General features: G+C 43.5%; 1 protein-coding gene across 1 annotated transcript in view; it reads right to left on the bottom strand.

Annotated features, from left to right (window-relative positions):
* Positions 1 to 24403, bottom strand: part of LOC134395373 (voltage-dependent P/Q-type calcium channel subunit alpha-1A-like) — a 103971-nt gene that overhangs the window by 14308 nt on the left and 65260 nt on the right. Inside the window, exons 4-6 of the mRNA XM_063121537.1 lie at positions 12366 to 12457; positions 11190 to 11342; positions 10228 to 10415 (exon numbers count right to left, since the gene is read on the bottom strand). Of these exons, the coding sequence (XP_062977607.1) occupies positions 10228 to 10415; positions 11190 to 11342; positions 12366 to 12457 (433 nt within the window). The remainder of the gene's footprint in view (positions 1 to 10227; positions 10416 to 11189; positions 11343 to 12365; positions 12458 to 24403) is intronic.

Here is a 24403-nt window from a genome sequence, read left to right as displayed (position 1 = left end):
GCCATCAAGGATCATTCACTGCCACACTAAAACAAATATTGCTTGCATCCTTGAAGTAAGGTTGAAGAGGAATCTGTTGGGGGCAGGCTGTCAAACTATTTTTAAAATTGGTTTTTAATTAGAATTTTCACCACAACAAACCAAACCAACAAAAGTGCAAGTGTTAACTGCACATTTTAAAAGCCTCAGTTTCAACCTAGGCAGGATCTGTAACCTGAAATTTTGGTTCCATTAGTTCAGTCCTTCTTTTACACACTAGTAGACACATGCAAGTGAGAGCCAGTGTGGTGTAATGGCTAAAGTGTTGGACTTGGAGTCAGGAGATCCAGGTTCTATTCCTCACTCAGCCATGGAAATCCACTGGGTGACTTTGGGCCAGTCACACACTCTCAGCTCAACCCACCTCACAGGGTTGTTGTTGTGAGGATATAATGGAGAGGAGGAGGATTATGTATGCCACCTTGAGTTCTTTGGAGGAAAAAAGGCAGGATATAAGTGCAATAACAACAACAACAACAACAGAAAAAACAAACAAACACAAGTCTCCTGCATATACTTGTTCAGTTCTCATACACTTAGCCCTGCTTGGGTCTCACAGTATCACTGTGCACCTGGATAGTTCCCTGCATCCAAAAACTCACTGGTATATATGTCAGTATACTAACACACACACACACACAGAGCCAAACCCCATTTCTACACGCAAAATCAAAACCGCAGCCTTGCTTTTGCACACTTGCAGTAGTACACTCCTCAAATGCCCGCATTTCACACACCAAGCAAGAATCTGGGACACCCAGCTAAACAGATTCAATAGCAGGGGGCGCTAAAGTAAGGGTGGGGAACCTCTTTCAGCCCGACTGCTGAATTCAATTTTGGAGAAACTCTCAGGGGCCTCATTCCAATGGTGAGTGGAGCTGATGACAAACGGGGTGAAGCCAAAAGCAAAAGGGATGAGGGTCAAACTACCAAAAATACTAGCGTGGTTTAGCATAAAGCTCTTAGGAGAGGCCTTTCAACCTTTCAGGAAAAAAATATTGAAATGCCTAAGAAAAACTGCTGGGAAACACCAAACACTCCATGGTTGGGGAGACAGGGGTGGGGCCAGGGGCCAGAGACAAGGGATGTGGCTGTCTAGGGAAACCCGGAGGGCTGATCGGGACTGCAGGCCTGAGGTTTCCCACCCCTATTTTAAAGGGAGCGTAATATAAGAGGCTGAAGAATAGCAGAGGGCCACAACCAAGCATAGCCTGTGTTTCCCATGCAAAGTTCAACTGTCCACAAAAATGTTTCCCCCCCCCCCTCACAAAGGGCTCATGAGGCTAGGAAGCCGTCATGGGCTGCACATGTGGGAAAATGACAGCAGCTATTGGAACAGGAAGGGGCATCGCTCAATGACAGAGCATGTGTTTTGCATGCACAAGACCCCCGACTTCTGAAGCCCTGAAGAGATGTTGCTCATCAGTGTAGACAATATTAAGCTAGATGGAGCAATGATCTGAATTGGTATAATGCAGCTGCCTCTGTTCCAAAGAACCCCACAGGTTCAAGGTGTGCAGAGATTGTCCCCCAAGTACAAACTGCTGGGGGATTAATCAGCCAAGACCTCTGGCTCTCACAGCTGCTGCTCTGTTGCTGTTCCACAGGAAAACAAAATATACCCAGACATTGCATCTTGTTACATATTACAGAAGAACATTTATCACCCCCAAAATTCTGTGACTACAGTGAATGGTAGCAAACATACATTATCAACCGCCCAGAGAGCTTCGGCTATTGGGTGGTATAAAAATGTAATAAATAAATAAATAAATCTATGCAGCAATAGCTCTGATGCTCTCTATTAGTTTTTACAATTCTAGCCAAATGTGGAATTTATCTATAGGGATGATGATGATGATGATGATGATGATGATGATGGATATTATTTATTAAGCACCAATAAAGTATAGATGCTGTACAAAATTAAAAACAAAATAATACACCACAGGCCCTGCCCACAACCTTACATGAGAAAGGGGACAGGGAGGAAAGAGGAAAACAGTCAAATGTGGGCTCCAATTCTTAAATAGGTACATAAATGTTGTTATAATAAGAAGAGAAGCACCACTGTGGAGACAGTTCTGGGATGTAACGAGCCAACCATCTGTCAGGTATGCTTTAGGGTGGATTCCTGCCTTGAGCAGGGGTTTGGACTCGATGGCCTTGTAGGCCCCTTCCAACTCTGCTATTCTATGATTCTATGAAATAGCAGTTGTTCTGGCTGAGCCAATGAGAGTGGGCCTTACTGGCTCACCTCTCCTTCTGGCTAGGTCAGGTGAAAATGGCTACTAGCAGTTCTGAGAGAGGAGCCAAATGGCAGTGAGTCCTAGTGAACCCAATGCACTGCAGTAGGCCTTGCTATTTCAAGTTTCCCTCTGACGCAGCCTGGTAGAATGACTGCTAATAAAAACAGATACACATAATTTTCACTATGAGCTTGCTACTGAAGTACATTCAACTCAATTGGAGCAAAGGTCTACCTTTTCCTTTGGATCAAGCTTAGGGGAAACCTATTTTTCCAGATGGCAGCAGCAGCTGGATTTGCACAGCAATGATTGTCTGAGTATTGTGTCCCTCAAAATGTCACCTCCTTCCTTTCTCAGAGCAGTAGTTCATGATTAAACATATTTTAAAAGCTGTGAACAACTGTTTGATCAGATTATGAATGTTACAAGGTACATAATTTAAAACAACAGCAACAACAACAAAAACTGCATGATGCATAGGGGGAGGAGTGATCAACATCAGTCTGGATGTTGTCCTCACCCCCCTTGGAAAGTGAAGGTAGGGAGAAGTAGAGCTCACTCTGCAGTAGAAAAAGTTGCATCCATCTTTAGGCCTCCTCAAAGTATTCCCCCCATTGCATATTTTCTCTCATGCACGTTTCCTGCCATGGCAAACCTGTGCCCTCTTCCAGACCATGAGTGTCATCAGACAAGCATTTTATCGTATGCCCGTTACTACCCACTCACAGTTTTTCACAGGTCCTTATGACGACAATGTCTGCCCCCCATGTGTCTCTCTCTCCTTCTGGTCTTCGTTCCACAACAAATAAGACTCCGGTAAATTCAATTTTTTTGGGGGGGGGGGAAGTGAAATGTGCCGCCATTTCCTGCTATGCGCAGGAAAAGCAGCGCAACAAAAACACCCACTGAATGTGCCACCTGGTCATTGTTTACTTCCTTTTTCTTCCCCCATGTGAAGAAAGAGGAAGTATTGTGGGACAGAAGCGGGGAAGGGAAGTGATTGGTAAGGAAATAAGCTTCCCCCACCCCCCGGCCTAGTCTGATGACGCTCCATGTTACTCTGGCAAGAACATCCAAAAATGCACAATGCACAATACAAAAGAATACAGCATCATTCTGAGATATCTGCACATCTTCTATGTGAGAAAGGTTAAGGAGACTGAACGTTCCACAAGCATTCATCTAAATGTCTGCCATAATTACTGGTTTATTGTCCAAACTAAACAGGATTGTGAATATAATTTAACAAACACGTGTCTTTTAAAAAAACAATATCCAGTATTTCTAGTATGGTGACCCATAAGGCAAACAGGAGAGAAATAACATACATGTTGTTCTTCTGTGATTCTGAAATTATTATCACAATTTTGAGAGCAGGTGGGAGGGGATGATTCATGGACTTTAAACTTTCAAGAGTTAGCAAGTCTCAATGGGCTACAATTATGGAATTTGATACCTCAGTTGACAAGAAAGTCTTCTTTCCAGCACAGGAATCTCTTGAAGAGAGATCTGTGGCGGTATCCGTCTCTAATGTCCTACTTAATGTGCATCTCATATCTCCAAAAGTCCCTTTGGGGACTTCTTGTGGATAATAGAAATAAAGAGTAGGAGTTGAGGGAAAGTGCCTTCATGTCTCTATGACATCATGAGCAGTTCAAACTCCAAAGCTACAAAACTCTTTTCTTGCTGAAATCGTAAGGATAGAAAAGCATCCATTCAGATCCCATTTCCCATGTGATCCATCAACTTTCGTCCTGTGTAAGAATTACAGCACCTTCCCCGAAACTGGTACTCTCCAGATGTGCTGGGCTACAACAGTTATCATCCCCAGCTCGCATGGTTAATGGCCATGGTGGCCGAGCATGATGGATGTTGTAGTCCAACAGATGTGGAGGGCACCAGGATGGGGAAGGGCTGGAATAGAGGAGGAGTCCCCGCCATTTCCATGTTCAAACGAACATCAGTGCCAGTTTATCATCTTCATATGCATGTCCTTCTCTGATAAGGGTCATTCAGATCAGCCGTCTTCCGCCCTGATACCAGGACTCTTCTTACATTCTTCAGAACATGTATTAAATTAGATTAGACTTCTATTTGAAGCATTTCTACCCCACCCTTCAGCCAAAAAGGCTCCTAGAGTGACTTACATACAATCAATAAAATTAAGACAATTCCTGTCTTCAGGTTTATCGTCTAAAAAAAAAAAAAAAGGGACACAAAAGGAAAAAAATGGATGGGGAGTAGAGGGTTGAAAAGCAAACTCAAATACCAATTATTAAATTTAAATAGTAGCTCTTATAATGGTGAACGGGAATGGAAATAGTTCAAGGGAGAAAAAGTCCAATGCAGCTTGACTTTCAGCACTGCTGATGGATGGAATGGCCCTGCTGCTACTGCTGCTGCTTCCCATCTCCCTGCAGCCCGATGGGATGGCTGCTGCCAGGTGAGAGTCAAGGGAGGAGCCCGATGGAGCCACAGGAGGCATCCTTCGCCCCCACACCCCACAATCCACTTGGGGATCAGCTCAAGGGGATGGATGGGGCTCCTTCTATCCCCTCGAGCCTATCTCCAGATGGATCAGGGTGGTGGCAAGGGACGTGCACATCCCTGGGAACATGTGGGGCACTGAGTTCAGCAGTGCTCCACCCAAGGACAGCATGTGCCTGTGCTGGGAAGTGCGTGGGGAGCCGAGGATCGCACTGCCCCACCCAGAGATGGGACGATCGGAGTTCCCCAAGTATTTGTTGGCATGGAGTTATTTCCCTCCCGAGGGAGCCCCACTGGGCTAGAACAGCTGGGGTTTCTGCTGCTCCTGCCTCACAGTTCTGTCGGCAGGGGAAATAATCAATGGAGCCTGCCACACAACATGATAACCAACGGTTGTACAGAAAAACAACTCTGCAAACCTTTAGTTAACTCCATTGGTTATTTTTTGGATAACACGTTAGTCAACGGGGGACTATTTCAGCAACGGTTGGATTTGATGGCCTTATAGGCCCCTTCCAACTCTACTATTCTATGATTCTATGATTAAATAGTCCACCATTAACTAATGTGTTATCCGAACTGAGCCATTGTGTCAGAAAAAGGATAGAATTTCTCCTGTAACACTAGCATTGAGGACCAAGCAATGACACTGATTGGCTGTAGATTTATGATAGACAGATGAAAATGCTTCTTTCCAGAATTAAGGCCACTGGGTTAGATGGCTTTAGAAAGGGATTAGAGAAACTCATGGGCTATTAGCTATGATAACTGAATACAGTTGCCAAGTTCAGAGGCAGTATGCCTCTGAATACCAGTTGTTCAGATGGGGGATGGGGGAATGACAGCAGGGGAGGGCTATTGCCTCCATTGCCCTATGTGTGGGCTTCCCATTTGCTGGAAGCAGGACGCTGTGCTGGATGAAAGGATGTTTGGACTGAGCCAGCAGGGTTCTTCTTATGTTCCAAGTATTACACCAAATTACTGTGCCTGGCCAGCTAATGGTTTACGAAGATCTGCCCTCCCGACTGCCAAAGGAGGAGGACCATATTATACTACAGAAACCAGCCAATAACATTGCCATTCCTTGCCTTGCTGTAGATGAGAGGTGAGCAACTTGTAACCCTCCAGATGGCTATGCTGGCTAGGGCTGATGAGCGTTGTGGCCTTCCAGATGTTTTAACCACCAAATCACCCGCCCCTGCCCTAGACAATATAAGCAGGGGGAGGGTGCTGAGTGTTCATTTCAACCCTTTTACAGAGTCTTAAGTGTTGAGGTTGAGGCAGTCACGCGGGATGCATATGAGAACATTCAAATCCGACCTCTCACACACAGTATTTTTGTTGTGTAAGACTCCCATGCCCACCATCTATTTCCTGTCACCTAGCAGCCACTTGGCTCTACATGACCTCCTCTCTATCAAAACATTTCCCCTTCCAACTCTACTATTCTATGATTCTGTGAAATCTTGAAGAAAATTTGAAAGAGGGAGATTTTTGAAGTAAGCACTGTTTGCACATATATGGTACAGTAATTAATGCTGACAGTGCAACCACCCCACGATAGCTGCAGGCATTGTCTCTTGTGGATATAAAAAGCCCTCAACCTATTAGTACCCCTCCTTCAGGATTTAACCAGTGATATCCAGCTTGGGGATAAGATACGAAAAGGGGACATACTTGCTTTGACCACACATAGAGAGAGTGTCATTGGGCATATCATTATGGTTGCTCCAAAGCTTGTCCTTTTGATACTACCTACAATCAACTTCAGTGAACAAGAACTGTGTTTGACTCCTGGCTCCATTCCCTTTCCCCAGAGCATTTAAAATCTGGGCTGATCTGCCTGGCCCCTTGACCTCACCACTCCTCATGCTTCTTGAAACACTGACTCAACATGCCCAGTTACATCGATTGCCATTTACATGACTGATCAATGCTCTCTCCATTACAGCGATCCTCCATCCCTGGCTGCCAGCCCGTTTCCTTCCACATGTCTTACCCCTCCTTTGCCTCCTGCCAGTCCTGTTCTTTTAAAGACTCCAACAACGAAGCTGGAGAGCTCTGTCCTTTCCAAAATCTTGTCTCTGCTTCCTTTGTTCTTTTCATTGGTGCAGGTGTTGCTTCCCTCTCCAGCCAACGTTCTTTGTCATCCTCGATCTTTCTGAATCTCTGTCTGCACTCAAGATCTGCTCTGCCAATGCACAGTTCTAGATCACCTGCCCCTGCGTTCTTCATACCAGAGTGTTCCTTTCATTCTGGGCACAGGGGCATTGCAATACCACCCCCACCGCCGGGGGTCTGCGGAACAGTACAAAGGAAGGGCTATGCAGAACCAGGCTTCTATTAGTCATGCTGACACTAGTAGCTTTAAGCTTTAAAAATGGAAAACAAACAAACAAACAACAAACAAACAAACAAACAAAACCCCAAGAGGCCACAAAACATGGGGCATTTGATCAGTTTTGGGGTGCGGGTATTAATTTTGAAGACAGGGGACTCAAAACACTGATATTCATCCTGCTCCTTAGGTTGACAATTACCATTTTTATTTTGCAATACTGTCATAGAATGATATGACGTTATGATGTGGAGTTGATCCACCATTAAAGGTGGTGGTGGTGGTGGTGGTGGTGGTGGGAGACCATTCCATCCCCCATTCAGCTGAAAGCTCTTCTGAGAACTTTCAGCCCAGATCCAGAAATCCTATCTTTTATCCTCTCTTGCATTTCTGTTCATTGCCTAACCCTATTATGTGTCCTGAATTGCTCCAGCCTTGCCTCTTAATGTTGTGTAAAATATTGATTAGTTCATATCCAAGCATCCTTTTGCCAAATCCTGAGGGCCTTATTGATGGGCAAGTAACTAGTGCCCAGAAAACTCAGGTTTCAGATTCAGATGCTTTAGCTTATTATTACAGATTCTCCTGCTGTCAGCTACAAATTCGTCTTGAAATTCTGGAAAAAAGTATGCTTGGAAATTACTAGTCTCCCACGCTTTTAAGTCCAGCTTTGGAAAATGGACTGTTAGCACTGTATCCGAAAGAAAAAGCTATCCACTCTTTTTGTTGTAAGCTTTTATGTTTTTGAATTCAAAGTGAATTCTAAACATAAACCTACTTTAAACCAATAAACTTATTTTATTAACTGCACAAATGTGCCTATGGGAATGAACCACAGTGGTCACCTAGGTGCTTATGTGCTATACCCATGGTCTACAACTGGTGGGTGGCAACCCAAAAGTGGGTCACGAGATCAGTCCAGATGGTCGTGGCAAAGCTGTTGCCACCATGTTGGGCAATTGTGAAATTGTGAAAGTGGGTCCCATGTTGCAGGCTGGGAGTCCGGGGTGAGTCTTGGATCTGAACCAGTTGAAGACCACTGTGCTATACTCTACTGATAAATAGATATTCAGTGTTTAAACAAAAGCTTCTGGTTTTAAGCAAAATATTGAAGCACATCCAAATGCTTTAAGGGAGCCTATTCGGAGTGGAAGCAGGTGATTTTAAAAATAAAATAAAAAAGGAACTGGCTGCTGGTATAAGATTAGACGGTTGTAAAACACATGTGAGCAACCTTCAACCTGCACAGGTGTCCAAGTCATCCACCAGGTTACCCCCAAATCCCCCACTGCTGACGTTTGCACAATTGTGATGGGGAGAAAGATGAATGGGATTCCTTCCTTCCTCATGTTTGGTCAGCTATGACTGTTGTTTTATACTGTTGTTTTTATATTTTTGATGGTTTAAAATTTTGTATACTTTTTAATGTTCGCTGTTTTTAACTTTTGTAAACCGCCCAGAGAGCTTCGGCTATGGGACAGTATATAAATTTAATAAATAAATAAATAAATAAATAAATTTTGTGCCTTAACTGCATACCCTGCATGCTGAGCTGAACAATAAAGGGGAGGGGAAAAGGGCTTGGCATTTACTGCACTGTTAATTCAAGGGTTGGGATATAATGGGGGGTGGGGAGACATTGTGGCATCTAAACATCCTCAGTAACTGCACAGCTTTTTCTATGTGACTGCTTAAAGTTCTATGGTAACAGAGCTTGAGAAATCTCTACCACTAATTCCGTCATGCCATTATGTGTGGTGCAGTGGCTAGAGTGTTGGACTGGGAGTCGGGAGATCCGGGTTCTAGTCCCAACTCGGCCATAGAAACCCACTGGGTGACTTTGGGCCAGTCACAGACTCTCAGCCCAACCTACCTCACAGGGTTGTTGTGGGTATGAAATAGAGAGGAGGATTATGTATGCTGCCTTGGGTTCCTTGGAGGGAAAAAAGGAGGGATATAAATGTAATCATCATCATCATCATCATCATCATGATGGATCCAAGCCTTTTCCAGAGCCCTGAGTGGCCAGAGAACATCCAATGGGAAGATCTGGTTTCTCCATCAAACCTCTAGTCATAATTAACAGTTTCCCTCCTATTAGAACAGAAGAGTATTATCTCAGATTTGGCAGGGAACTCTGAGCATATTTTACGATGTTTGGGATTGTGTCCATCTACTCTACAGACAAATAAACACATGGCTGTAGAGAAGATACAAAAGTTAATTTGCTACTACCCAGAAAAAGATGTTTTACTACTGACAAAACTGAAGGTTGAGGGAGAAAAAGGGATGCCATCATGTTAAAACATGCAGCCAACAAATGAATGAGGAATGGAGTTCAAGTGTCCTAATATACTCATCACTCTTTCATCCCATATAAAAAGACAAGATATTCTTCCAGCACTAGGCCAAAACCTAGATTCTTTCACCCAGAGCTTCCGACTGTTGGAATTACTGACAATCAACAAAGACATTCTTTTTCCAGGCATCAGCGTATTCTGTAGACTGAAGCTTAACGCAACCACTTTTACTGAATACTAATATAAATATTTGTAGTTGACAGTTTCATTTCATTTCTATACCACCCAAGAGCCAAAGCTCTCTGGGTGGTTCACAAAAATGACAAAACAGAATATATTAAAAAAAATGTTAACATTAAAAAAACCAATGTAAAAAAGAAGCTAAAAACAATTGCATGAGAACAGGTAAAGCAATTGCCATTAAAATCCCATCATATACCAACAAATGCCTGGGACTAGAGAACAATCTTAATCTACTGATGAAAAGATGGCAATGTCCATGGATCTCAGTGGGGAGATCATTCCTCAGTGTGTGTGGGTGGGTTTTACCACTGAGAAGGCCCTCTCCCTTGTTGCCATCCCCCAAGCCTTCCTTGGAAGAGGCACTCGAAGGAGGGCTTCAAATGTTGACCAAGATGTATGGATAGTTTTATTATGGGAGAGGCACTCTGTCAGGTAGAGCAGTCTTGAGCCATGTAAGCCTTTTGAGTTGAAAGCCAGCAGCTTGAATCGGGCTGAGAAATATACAGGCAAAAGAGGCTCGGAGCCATACCAAGCTATAATAGCACTAATATGCTATTATGGTAATACTCACATCATAAAGGAGGTCGGTCCACCCTTCCATGGTGATACACTGGAAGACAGTCAGCACAGCAAACAAGATGTTATCGAACTGTGTGATCCCGTAGTTGGGTCCTTGCCAATATTCTTCACACTTGGTCCCATTAGGGCAGAGGCGCGATGGTGCTTCAATTCCACATGGAGCTTCATGCTTGATTTCATCTGGGGAGGAAGGAAAAAGAGGGCCTCTAGTACAACACTGTGGCAGGCAGAAAAGCAGGAGCAGAAAAGTAACTGCAGGAGGCAGAAAAAAATGACATCACATGCTTTGTAATGGCAATGCTTGCTCTTCAAGAAACTCCACAGTTATTGCTTAGCAAGAATTCACACAACAATGTGTTTTCCCCCATCCATGCAATGACCACTTCAGGGTATGTGCAAACTGAAATAAAGACAGGAACCGGCATTTTTTTTTGCTCCTGTGAAGAAGCCCTGGGACCTTCCACTTTTGCTCTTCAAATTATACAGGTTACCTGCCTTCATAGAAAACACTAGTTTCTTTGTCAATTTTACCTTCCCTGCTCCCATACTTCTGGTTGGTTGTCTGCCTTTTATTTGTTTGTATACTTATACAATTTTGTTTGTATGCTTATACAATTAAACAATCACTCTGTGCCTTATTTAAAAGCAAACAAACTCAAACATCTGCTTTTAAGCTTGATGGTGGGGGTGGGTGGGTCATGATGCCACAGGTTCTCAGTCAATCAGTGCTCTGCAAATTCTGCTTCAAACTGGCTCCCTATAGAACATAGGAAATTGACCTGGTCTATCAAGTCAGACGGTGGAGCTATCCAAGGTGCTGAACCTATTTTGGGGTTAGGGTTCCACACCTTGGATAACTCCTTCAGAGTTCTGGCTGTGGAGCTCAGAAGATGTATAGACAGCCCCCAGAACAGAGGAGAGGGAGACAAGGAAACACAGATATTCTTTACCTACCTGTATGAACATCCTTGCAGGCGGTGTGAAATTTCCCCATATAAAATTCTAACCCTATGATTGCAAAAATAAGGATTGCAAAAAATAGGAGGAGGCCAATTTGTAGAAGAGGTATCATGGCCTTCATGATGGACTTGAGGACGACTTGTAAACCTGCAGGAAAAAGACAGCAGGCAGAGCAAGATCACTGGAAAACATCCACAAGCATGCACAGTAGCATATAAAATACTGACATTTCAACAGGGTTAGGGAGGGACCTGTTCTCTGCTCCCTGCTTTGGGCAACTTCCCCACCTCTTCCTTTTAACCTGGGATTCACAACCTGCTTATGAAATCCAGAACAAGCAAAGACAGGGCAGTGGGAAGAAGTAGTCTCCCCATTCGATATACAGCATGCAGATGATTTATGTGTCCAGTTTTTCCTACTGGCAAATGATTATCAGGTGAAGAGGTAAATTATATACATCTAGCAAGAAGGGATCCTAACCAAAGAGAAGGCTGAAGCAGTTGGTATTTGACCAAGACCACTTTGGAAGGCCACTCAGAAAGGGTCATATCTTCCCCAGTTCAGAATTTCAGTGGATCTTCCAGTGCCAATTTTGATAACCACTTTGTGTTGGGATAGCCTCGATTCAGGCAAAATTTTATTTTCCTGCTTTCCAGATCTCTACCATGGAAACAGATTGGAGACCCACAAGTTCTAGACATTACTTTTAGTATACAAGAACTTTGGAAATATAACTAGTGAAGCCACATTTCTGAGGAACAGAGAATGGGGAACAGGCAGAACAATGCTATGTATATTTACTCAAAAGTCAGTTCCACTAGAAAATGATTGGTCAATTGTTTTAAGTTGTAGGGGTTTTATTTGTATTTTGAAAGATGTTCAGCGGACTTAACGCCCAGAAAATTGTCAATACGATTGCAACATGGCTCTCACAAGGAGAGGACTGATACTTTGTATAGGCACTGGATTCCATGGGAAGGGGTAGGATAGAATGTGGGTGGTGGCAGGAGTGGGCATTGGATTTGTAAGAAGCCCCTGATGTTACAGGAAGACAAGAAGTAGCCTGGCTTGGATTGGGTGCTTCAAAGATGGTAGTGTGGGTATTTCAAAGCATAGAGCTTCTGAAAGGTTGGAGGCTACTTGTACGTCACAAACTGAGGATTAACTCACTTGGGATTCCCGACACTAGCTTTAGTGGCCGGAGCACACGAACTGCCCGCAGAGTCCGCAGGTCAAATTCAGTGCCAACTGTTGCCAAGATGCTGCAAGAGAAGGAAAGAGAACGCATAGGTACTGAAAACTTGGGTTATTTCAAAGGAGCATAGTGTGTGTGTGTGTGGGGGGGTGAAATCAGGAGCTAAAATTCATATGTGCCCATAATCATGCAAAGATGAATTAGTGTGAACTAGCCTATACATGGTTTCAGCTGCTAGTTTTGTGGGCCCCAAGCTGCTGCATTGAAGGAACCAATTACCTAGGGAGGTGCTGGGCTCTCCCACACCAGAGGCCTTCAAGAGGCAGCTGTACAGCCATCTGTCACGGATGCTTTAAGGTGGATTCCTGCATTGAGCAGGGGGTTAGACTTGATGGCCTTATAGGCCCCTTCCAACTCTGCTATTCTATGATTCTATGAACTTTTGAGGTCATCCCGGAAACAAGGCAGGAGGAACTGATGCACTAAAGCAGGTTGTATCTTGACAACACTGGGTGGGGCTTCAGGCTTTATAAACCAGCTTTGCTCTCTTTTCCTCAGTGTTGCAGCACCCACAACCTCCACCCCTTAGTTGCAGCGTAGGCAAGGTTGGTCTCTGAGACCAGGTAGGATGGCATAGGAGGGGGTTCCTCATAACTGGGCTTCCGCCACAGCCCTAGTTAGCCATTTATGAGTCTCGCCTCTTTATGTCACAGCTCTATGAAGAATGTCAACTACTCTCCTCCACCCCCACCAAAGTTGCTTACCTGGAGGTACAGGGAAAGTGGTATCAGTAGCAAACCCCACTTGCCGTCAGGGAATTTTATGGAGCGAACATACACTGGCCACCAACCCTCATTCTCTTCTCAAAATGGCCTCTCAAGAAAATTAGCTGGTATCTGAGGACATACATCCTAGTCCACACTAACGTTTCCCCACAGTATCACTGACATATGCATGGCCAACACCGAAGCAGCTGGAGCTGCAAATGCTTCAATGTAGGAGAAATGATCTGTGTAAACCAGCCCTTAGTTTAAGTCCATTCTCACAGGAGATCTGGTTGACTTCCTCTCTCTGCGCTTTTAGTATCAGATAAACAAAACATATTACAGGGGTGGACAACTTCTGGCCCTCCAGATGTTTTGTTCTACAACTCCCATCAGGCTGAGTTATTGTAGCCTATGGTGAGGGTTTAGAGGTGTAAGCCAAATTATCTGGAGGGCTACAAGTTGCCCATCCTTGCCATACTATGTAGATAATCTTTTCAGTAAGATATGTTCTGATAATCTCAAAGTTGCTTTCTGTTTTGTAAATGCTGTTTTTTTAAAAATTGTTTTTACAATTGTATTGGCATTGGTTCTGATGATGGGTTAGCCACCTCGGAGATCCACTTTTAGTATGGAAAGGAAGGCTAGAAATATTTTAATAAATAATAAAATCTTCAGTTGCCTTTGACACAGAAAACAAATTGACAGCCTGCTTAAAGCAACACTTTATATATTTGAAAATTGTCATTCCTCTTTTGCTCACTTTGATTTTCCCCCTCCTAGCTAGCAATCATCATTTTCCATAGACGGATTGTACCCCAACTTCAACTAATTTAAGTCACTTCTCCTTCTCAATAGTTGGGAATGATTCCAGGAATTTTCCCTATGATTGGCTTAGTACTGCAAACTAAAATGGTGATGATTATCATAATCTCTTCATTTTACTGTAATACTTTCAAAATCCTAATAACATTGGCAAGAGGTAAATTTACCAGGATTTCCCCCCACACTGCATAAAGATGTAGCAATCCTCTTAGCAACACCCTTTCACTGATAAAGCAAACTTCCCTTCCACTCTTCTTTTTGCCTCTTTCTAACTTAAAAGTGGTTGCATTTTAGAGGATAGTAATTGTGTTGTAATGAGATCTCTTGGCTCCGGAATTTGAAGTTATTCTTGCTGTGTTCCTATCTTTTTCTTATGGTAATTAAAAGCTGACTCAGATGGGCTCACTGAGTAACTCTGATTAGGAACCAGTTATCCACTCTGGCCACTGAGAGCTCCATCACACCATGGGTCTGTCCCCCACTGTGGTTGACCCCACACTAGCCGCCTCTGCTTCAACAGCGTGTCAAGTGCTGATCACTTTCACATGTGCGTTGTTGTGCAATTTCAGCGTGTGCATCCTTTCACCTCACTAACATACCACTCTGTCTCCTCCCTTCTCCTTCCCCTTGCAGTCCATTGGTTGTTGTGGCTCGGAGGGCCTTTAAGATGAACGTGGGGCGTGGGTTCCTTCCCCTGCCCTAATTCTTATTTTCCCATGTTTTATTTTTTTTATTTTTGTGAACCACCCAGAGACCTTTGGCTATTGGGCAGTATAAAAATGCTATAAATAAATAAATAAATTTCTGCGCAAATGCAATTGAATTCTGGTAGGCTGAAATGGGGTAATGATGAAATGATGTATTTAAAGGATTACGGGATTAGGGAAAGTCAACCCCTTGCATGTCCATGGACTGGTCTACCTATCCTTGATTCAACGAAGTATTGTTGCACTGTAAAACTTAGGAGAAAGGGGTGGGGGGAGAAAAAGAATACATAATGCTTTAACTAGGATCCTTATAAACTGAGTCGGAGGACCGAAAGTACGATGGACCAACTCAGCGAACTCCGTACCAACGATCCAGCTGGCATTCCCAAGGAGAACGAGGAAAGGAAATTGAAATGGGGTGCTGGAGAACTACCCTGCCCTCTGCTTTCATCGGTGACACTGCCCTACACACACGTCCTTCCACAGACACACACCCCAGCAGACATGGGAATGGAACAGTGACGTTATTGCACATGGTGAAAAGAACCAGACTTTCCCCAATAAAATGGAAGAGGAGGGGGAAACAGCGTGATCACTGTGAGATCACAGCAGGATGGGTATGACATCATGCGAGTGCCACATTGTAAAACCAGACACCAGGTATTTATTTATTTATTTATTTAATTTATATACTGCCCCATAGCCAAAGCTCTCTGGACGGTTTGCAAAAGTTAAAAACAGTGAGCATTAAAAAGTATACAAAATTTAAAATTTATGTTTTCTCTTCCATGCGGACCCTCTGGTGTTTTTGAAAACATTTCCTATATTCCAAACATTGATGTGGTTTCCCCCCTGTGTGGACTCTCTAGTGCATTTGAAGCTGTCCTTTCTGGGGAAAATATTTGCCACAGTCAAAGCATTTATATGGTTTCTCCCCGTGTGGACTCTCTGGTATATTCGAAGAGCTCAGTTTTCGGAAAAAGATGCCCCACACTCTACGCATTGGTATGGCTTTTCTCATCTGTGTGTTCTTTGTAATTTGTGATTTGCCAGCAAATCGAGAGTGTGTTAAAATGCTGATGTGATGGAGCTCTGAATCAGCAGAGGGGAGAGAGAAAGGTGCATGTCACAGTCTCATGCAAAACAAAAGACAGAGGACTTCCTAACTCTAGGCTAGCATAATCCAGCTGTAAAATACATGAAACCTGTATTACAAGGTAGCATTTATCCTGGAGTTCACATCACATTCTATTATCGCAGCGTAAAGTGGGTTGGGTTGGGGTGGGAATTACTTGCTAATCCCTAAACTGGAACTAGTTCTTACATTACACAGAGGTAGAAGAATGTGTTTGGCTTCTTTCCACACTTCTGCTGTGATGTGCAACTTGCCAGTCTAACCCATGATGAGCTCCACAAGCTCCATGCACCCCTTGGGACTCACACATCTGGAATGAAAGGGCCAGCATGTGAAAGCCGATTCACACACTGATTCATTCATTACATTTCTATATATCCGCCCAATAGATAAAGTTCTCTGGGAAGTTTACAAAGTTTAAAAATCTTAAAAATACAATATTGTATATAATATCAAAAACCATTTACATGCAAACATATAAACATATAAACAGATAGCACACACACACACACACAAACACACACACACTGGAGGTGCATGGCCAATACACCCCACACAAGTAAGTAAAGGTAGGAGTGTGAGGTGGGGGGAGGGAGAGACCATGCCTCAAAGTATAAATGCTGGGGGAAATTCCCATCTGTTCCTCCCCAAAACCCCTCCACAAATGTTGTCAACTGTATATTGACAAAACTGCCTGGCAAAACGGAATTAAGTAATCCTTCTTCCTTCAGCAGCTAGTAGCAGGATCTTCCCCAGAGGAGGCAAAAAATTATGCAGTATGCAGAAATAGGAAGGGGAGATGGTAGCCATAAAGCCACCCTCCCACACACAGACACAGGTAACATTCCAGTTGGTGAATGTCAGGCACTCCATTCCCACCGTGCTACTGCCAGCCACTCACCATCACTTTGCCTTGCAGGATCACAGCCCAGCCATGTGGTACAGAACAAACAGCCACTACACACAGAATTCCGTTACAACTGCATCAGGGAAGTGGAAAATATTGTGATTCCATTCTCCCTTCCAACAGGGAAAAGAGGTTGAATCAAGAGAGAATAGGAACTGTCCACGAGCAAAATAAAAATCTGTCTGTACTATTTATGGAGCTGTTAATGATGCACCTGCTTGGAGATGAGACATCTGGTGCACGCAGGGTTCAGTACTGATGAGAAGCTCTGGTGGGTCGTGTGCCCAGCCGTCTTGCTGCTCTAGAACTTTGTTGGCTCAGATACATAACAAGAAGGGCAGGACTAGATACAGGGTAACAGGCAGGATGGAAAGACAACGTACTTGGGCAAAAACTGGCTCTGTTAGCTTGAATCTCAGACCAGAACATCCACTCCTGGTAAATGCTGCATTTTGGGAATAATGGGAGCTGTTCCTCTTGCAGTATGGAGAAGGAAACCATTCTAAAACTGCTCTTCTAAGAGTCTTACCCCTTCTGTGCTTTAGAGCACACCACTAGAATTGGTTCATTGCACTCTGAGGTCTATGAGAGATGCAAAACCAGTATGGTTGTTGGGATGCTGCTGAGCTCTTACTGCCTGATTTCATTTGACAGACTCTTTTGCCCTGCATGTGAATGCACAGACTTGTATCTGGCTTTAGCATTCCATCTTGGCCAGATACTGTTAAACTCAGACTAGAGGGAGAATAAACAGAGTTAGCATTGGGCCACTTTATGATTGGCCTGGGGACTGTGAAGGAGATGGAATAAAAGAGACATAAGAAATCATACAGAGGCTCTGGCCCTGCACCGTTTTTAAGAAAGCTTGGGTATTTTGCCCTGCCTATAAAGTGTTGTTAAACTCAGTTGATCTACAAAAGGCTCCAGAGCCATCCAACCTGAGAAGGTGTTGTGCTAAGGATACCACGTATCATGTTGAAGCCAGCCAGAAGCAAGTATTCACAAGACACCAGCTGTTTCTCAGCAGCCTTGCATTTTTCTATTTTTAATGACACAATTATCAAGGCCACTGAGGCTATAGATGCCTTTAAAATATGATCATCAGGAGAATATTTATAGTAGGGTTGGTGTTAAACACCCCACCCTGAAAAAGCTTTGGGTGAAGTGATTGTCACCTTCCCTTCAAGCAAGGAAAGAAAAGGTGGCGAGAATGGTTCCAGCTTTATAAATCCTCATATATCCCAAGTAATAAAGTTTGCAACAACATTATACATAGCATACCAAAGAGATTATACGTGTACCACAAGAGGTCACATAACCACGGTGGACTTCAGAGTGGGGCACAGTACATTTTTAAAGCTCTTTGTCCAGTAATAGTACTATATAACGGATAATAAAAAATAGCAGTAGTGGCAGTGTTTTCTGTGCCAAAATAAAGCCTTTTTAAAGATAGAAAGATGAGATTTTCTGATCCAATGGTTTAAATCAGAACAATGATTTATCAGCTCAAGGCTGTGATCCTAAGAACACTTACCTGGAAAGCAGGCCTCATGAGAAGCATGGGACTTGCTTACGAGTGAATACACTTAGAATCTAGACAGAAGTCTTCCTATTTTAGTGGCACTGGGAGCTTTTCTTCCAATGCAAATAATAGCTGCAGGTGGGGATTTTCATCAAGGCTGTGACAGGGAGGAAGGCGGTTAAAAACCTCACCTGCAATTCTGATCCTGATCACCCTCTCTCTTTCCCTTAGCTGCAAATAAAAGTTTCAGGCAATTTAAGATGCATTTAACCTGGGGTGTAGTATTACCCATATTTGCAAATGAAAGGGTCAGAATTGAGTCTGAATGGAGCATGCTTCCTACAGTGCTAGAGTATTTAGATTAACCCTGTTTTCTGCCCGCAGTCATGATCAAGGTACCTGCTTTTTTTCTTTTCTATTTCTGCAGCCCATGGTAGGCCTCTACTTGTGGAGAATGGGGTCATCTGATTCATTCCTCATAAGCTCTCAGTTTTGCCTGCTAGTGCAAAGTGCTTTATGTGGAAGATGAACCTAGGATTGTCATACCACCACCACCACCACTGCCCCCATCCACCACCACCCAGCAGAGTGCCAGTTGGTTGAAAAGGCGAGTGGCAAACATAAATACAGGGGATGATGTTTTCTCCAGCATGGAGATGGAGTGATGGGGAAAGCTACACTTCATGAATTTGCTATGCAACTTTTCAAGGCAAAAAGAGCTATATCTTGGCAATCCTAGGCCCCTATGACATCATAGACTGAAGGGGAGGAGGAGACATTTTCAAGCACAGCAGTTACGTAAATTAAATAAATATGGGAGAGTAGCAAATTCCATATTGACACAAACATATTTCTCCCAGCTTTGCTCTAAACAGATGATCCTTACTGGCACAAGAGATATTCAGCCTCTGCAAACAATTAGTTGTATAAATCACAAAGGTGACTCCATAATTACTTCCAGAGAGACAGCTGTGTTGCAGCAAAAACTATAGAGTCCTGTGGCACAAATATACCTGTTAGTCTTTTAAGGCACCCTTCTCCAGACTGGTGTCCTCAGATGCACTGGACTACAATCTCCATAATTCCCATCCAGCATGGCAATTTTGGCTGGGGATGATGGGAGGTGTAGCCCAAACCATCTAGAGAGCACCAGGTTGGGGAAAGCTGCTTTAAGGTCCCGCAAGACACCCTGTTTTTCCTTAATTACTGGTGTACTGGGTCCTGCTCAAATTACCAATAGCAATTCACCACTTTTTATCCATGCAGTAGCTTCCTTTCACATGTACTTGAGGCAACAAAGGTCAGTTATGCCACTATTCACACACTGTAGGAGGTACCCTTCCTTCAAGAAGATTAATCTCCATACCTGATAAAGTAAGGGGTAAGGCAGCTCTGACTGCCTCTGTCAGATACTACTTACATGTTCCCAAATTGTTCTCTGGAGTCATGAACATTTGGAAAACTGCAAATGTGCTAGAAACCATATTCGTGGCTTGTGACGTGAACCAGCAGGTGCACATAACACCACCCCCCTAATAATTTCTCAGCAGGATGGAATATTTTATATATATTCAGTTTTGTTTCTGATACATGTATAGGAATTATTACTAATTTTGGCATTTATATAGCACTTCCAACTGTTCAAAGTACTTTACGTACATAAACAGGGTATGATCCTTACAGATCAGTATTATTATGCTTATGTTGCAATTGGGGGACTGAGAAATAATGGCTTGACAACTAGTGGGTTCATGATAGAAGTTTAAAGCTAGGATCTTCCCAGTTACAGCTCATTCTCTTAGCAATAGGACCAGCCTTAGCGCCTGGCACCTTGGGCATCTGCCAAGGCCCCAGCACCCCGGCAAGGCTCACTGGCACTGATGCCTTCCCTAGGACACCTGCACTGTCATTTTAAATGTCCCACAATGCCCCAAAGTATCTGATTTTGCATTTTTCTAGAGAATTATGGGAAATGTAAAATGGTGGCTTGCAGCTACCTGTCATTGCCATGAGGGGGCACATAGAGGGTTCAGATCTAATTAATTTTAAGCAGATATTAATCAGCTTACTGACTGATTCAATGTCAAACTGAGAGGGGTGTTAGCTTTCGTTCATTTGATTTTGAACAGTGACCCAGTAAACTCAAAGAATTAGATAAGTCAAAAAATAAACGTGGGTTCTCTTCATCACTTAAGAAAAAACATGGCCTTGGCATTGTGAGCCAACTGTACATGTAAACAGGCCAGGAGAAAGGGCAAATGTAAAACACAATTCAGGGTTCAGCATGGCTCCTGTGTCACTTAGGCAAATTTCTGCTGATAGACATGATGATCAATAATATCAATCTATTTTCCAATCCAGGACATGACCCTGCAAACTAGAGTGGCCCTGCTTTGCCACTATGCTCATCCAGTTCTCATCTCCCCTCTGAATGCACAATATCGTAATGTAAGCCTGGAACACCTAATCCATAATCCGTTTTTGAGATTTCATATTGTTACCTGCAATATTCCCTCCTTTTAGCTATCCTTCCCCTTCTTTATTCAGTTTGTATAACTGAGCATTACACCACATTTCATTTCTAACTGTGCTATTTTCCAAGGCAGGTCCTAGTTTAAGCCTACCTTTGAAGGCAACGTGGACCTACCTTAAAAATTCTTGGGTGAAATGATCAATACATATGAGTCCTTTCACTAGGCCAAACCAAATAAAAATAAGGAAAGACTTGCAGTGATTGGTTATAAAGTAGTGAAGTGAGCAATTCTCAACAGGCCAGATTTCTCAGAATAAATTGATAGCTGACCTTTTAGGGAAGATATTTATCCACAGAGGATGCATCATAGAACAGTCTCTCAGAGACTGTGCAATGGACACAGAGAAAGCTGCCTTATACCAAGTCAGACAGCTGGTCCATCTAATTCAGTGTTGTCTGTAGAGATTGGGCAGTACCTCTCCAGGGTTCCAGACAGGAGCCTTTCCCACCCTTTCATGGAGATGCCAGCAACTGTACTGAGAACTTTTGCTTGCAAGACATGTTATCTGCTACTGAGCTATGAAATCTAAGCTTTGTGTTAGAACCAGGTCATGCAAAATTCCTATAAAGCAAGAGATTGGGGTGAGGATTTAAAGTGTAACATATGTGGACAGGATTGGGGTGCTGAATCCTTCACATGCCCATGGTTTTGTCCCAGGATATGTACCAAAGAAAAACAGTTGGGGAGAAATTCGATAACATGGTAAGTTTGGGGGGCTAAATTATAGGTCAAGAAAGGCTCAGCATCCTCTTCTATTCACCCACAATGTATTTTAAATACAGCCCCCAGCTCACCACTCTATAGTAATTTAGCACAATCTGTATTTTAACACATTAGCAGTAAAGCCTTATTTCCCCCAAAAGTCCAGTGGTTGAAAGCTGCTTTTAGAACCCCGGAGCAAGTAGCAGAAATTTAGTTTGGTAGAGCAGTTTATACACATCCTTCCCACTAAGGGGCATAATTGGGTTGTAAGTATCCCCCAGAAAAAGAGAGCAGCTGCAGTGCAGCTGATGGAACCATATGTAGCTGAATGCATTACAGAAACCGCTGGCATGGGAAAGAGATGCAACAGCATACAACAGGAGGGCATAATAGGAAATAATGTATGGTTTCAAACAATGGGAAGAAATTTACAACAGCTCCAAATATTGTTATTTCTATCCCACCTTTCCAACTCCAGATGAGATCCCCAGAGTGGCTTCCTTACAGCATCCAAAAGGCAGACAAAATGACAATAAAATCAACCAAACATCAATCAAAACTTTCATTTCTTAAGTAGTATCACATGTACAGTATACTGTATTCTTATGTGCAAAATGCTTTATGACATTATTCTGATTTTACAGGTTGAGGCCCAGGAGAGATACTGACTTGCCCAAGCTGCCCACCAGGTTTTGAGCAAAGCTGAGACATGGAACTTAGAGATTCTAGATCCCGGTCTGATGTCTTTACTCATGGTAAATGCAACCCGATCACTTTCCTGTCTTTATAATATTTTGTTTTAATAGCAGTTCTTGCCAGTTCTACCAGGTGGAAGAGCGATTCAGCTTTGGGGTCATATGTAAGTGCTCAAAATTCACCTTGTCTGAAATTCAGTTTTCTATTGTGCACTCGTAGAGGTGGTTACCATTGCAAGCTGACTTGTGAGGCAAGGTAGAAACAACAACAACAATATCCACTAGTAGAACTCTAAAGATCCTGAGTAGCAGAGAGGGCAGGTGAGGGGTTTCTAGGAATGCTCGAGAACCCTCCTCCTCTCCCAAATTCTAAAGAGGCAGGGATTGTGCAGATGCACTTCTCTGAAACTACTGGGAAATATTGCCAGTGGCAGAGAGCAGCAGCATGCAGGTGCTAACCCTGAGCCTGGAGCAACTCACTTTCTAGTCAGCCAACACAAGGAGTGGTCTGGCAAGAGGACAAGGCCCAGCGGGGGGGGGGGGGGGAGGGGTGAACCCAAGCATTCTCAGGCAGCACTGCACTGGCTACCCCAAGGGCTTTCCGCCTACCAGTTTCTGCCTTCCTTATTCCCCCCAACACACACACACACACACACACACTTTCCCGCCCCTGCTCCACCTTGGATGCTTCAGAAGGAAAGAGGATGAGGCCTCCTCTAACCTCTAAATCAATGATGGGGGTGGGAAGAGTATCTTTAGTGTGCCTCCTCTCTTTCCCCAACAATCACTTTGGGGGTTGTCTATATGCAGGGAAAGCCCTGCAGTGGCTGTGGATCTGCACCCTGTCAGTGAGAATAACGCAAGCGCAGGTTCGCAGCCACCGTGGGGCTTCCCCGCGATGCTCCGTTTTAAAAAACTCAGGGATTTACCCCAACTTTTTCAAAGGGAGTGATGTCAACACGATGCTTCCTCCTTAGTGTCGGCATTACCTGCTACCACCCCAGGAGAGAGAAAGCGCGGGATTGAGGAGGGAGGCAGTGCCAACTTGGTGCCGTGAAGACAGACCCCCATGAAGACAGCTCCTTAACTTTGTCCCTAAATTGACCATTGGTGGTTGGGTGGTGGTGGGAAGTATTGGGTTCATGGCAAGTTTCCTCTGAGCCCAATCATTCCCCCAATTAATCAATTATTATATGAAGGTGAGGGGAAGCTTTCTTGGAATAAAGTCCACTTCCTCTCACAATCTGTGGAGGAAAGCCATGGAGGGTGGAAAGGAAATGTGCTCTCCATCTATAAACACACACACAATTCTGTTCAGGTTCCCACTTTCCTCTCTATGAGCAGCTGCAACCACTATTAACCACTGTAAGAGTGGTTCGCAATCGTCTCTGAATTTCAGGTACTGGAATTGCAATCTCAGGAAAAATAGAAGCTCAGCTTGAGCAGGAGGAAAGGAAAGTCATGTTGCTGAGGATTCTTTGACTCATCAGCTATGCTGCGATACTAAAAGCTGAGATCTAGATTCCCAGAAATACACAGCATAAAGCCTAAGCTCTCTTGGCTTGAGATCCAGGATTGTAAGGAATGGGCAGAGGCTGGGTAGCTGAGGTTAAATACAAGATGAAATCTTGCTGAAGAAAATCAGGAGCCTTGAAAAAGACGAGATAAGGGATACAGTAAATAGATTCACACACCTTGCAGGGAAGGGGCTTATTTACACTATGACATTGCCAGCAGATCACTGTCATTTTGAGGTAGCTGTGATGCAGACCTGACCTGGGCCGGATCTACACTATTGCTTTAAAGCGCTTTAAAGCAGTAGTGTAGATCCGGCCCTGCTGAGTCTCAATCCCTGCAAACTCTAAATTTGCTCTTCTATCAATTCTCGGCCACATCCTTCTCCAATCCTATAGCAATCGGTGTATGCATGCTGGGGTCAGAATTGATCGAAGAAGAGCATATTTCCATGCTTCCATTTCTCTCACTACAGGAAGGATATTTGCATCTTCCCCACTAGAAATGTACAATTTGAGCCCCAATAGTCATGATCATGAACAATTACAGAGTAAACAAGAAGCAAGCATGATTGCGTATTGTGCAACAGCCATTCAGGGTTGTTGGTTTGTTTTTTTTAAAAAACTTTCCCTTAATTTCCACAGTTGCCCAAAAATACTTTCTATGAGGTGAAAAAATACAGGGAAGAGAAACACACAGCTGAACAA

This window comes from Elgaria multicarinata, chromosome 3 (assembly GCF_023053635.1).
Source record: "Elgaria multicarinata webbii isolate HBS135686 ecotype San Diego chromosome 3, rElgMul1.1.pri, whole genome shotgun sequence".
NCBI lineage: Eukaryota > Metazoa > Chordata > Lepidosauria > Squamata > Anguidae > Elgaria > Elgaria multicarinata.
The sequence above is the reverse complement of the archived record's forward strand: the minus strand, read 5'-3'. Positions and strand labels throughout refer to the sequence as shown.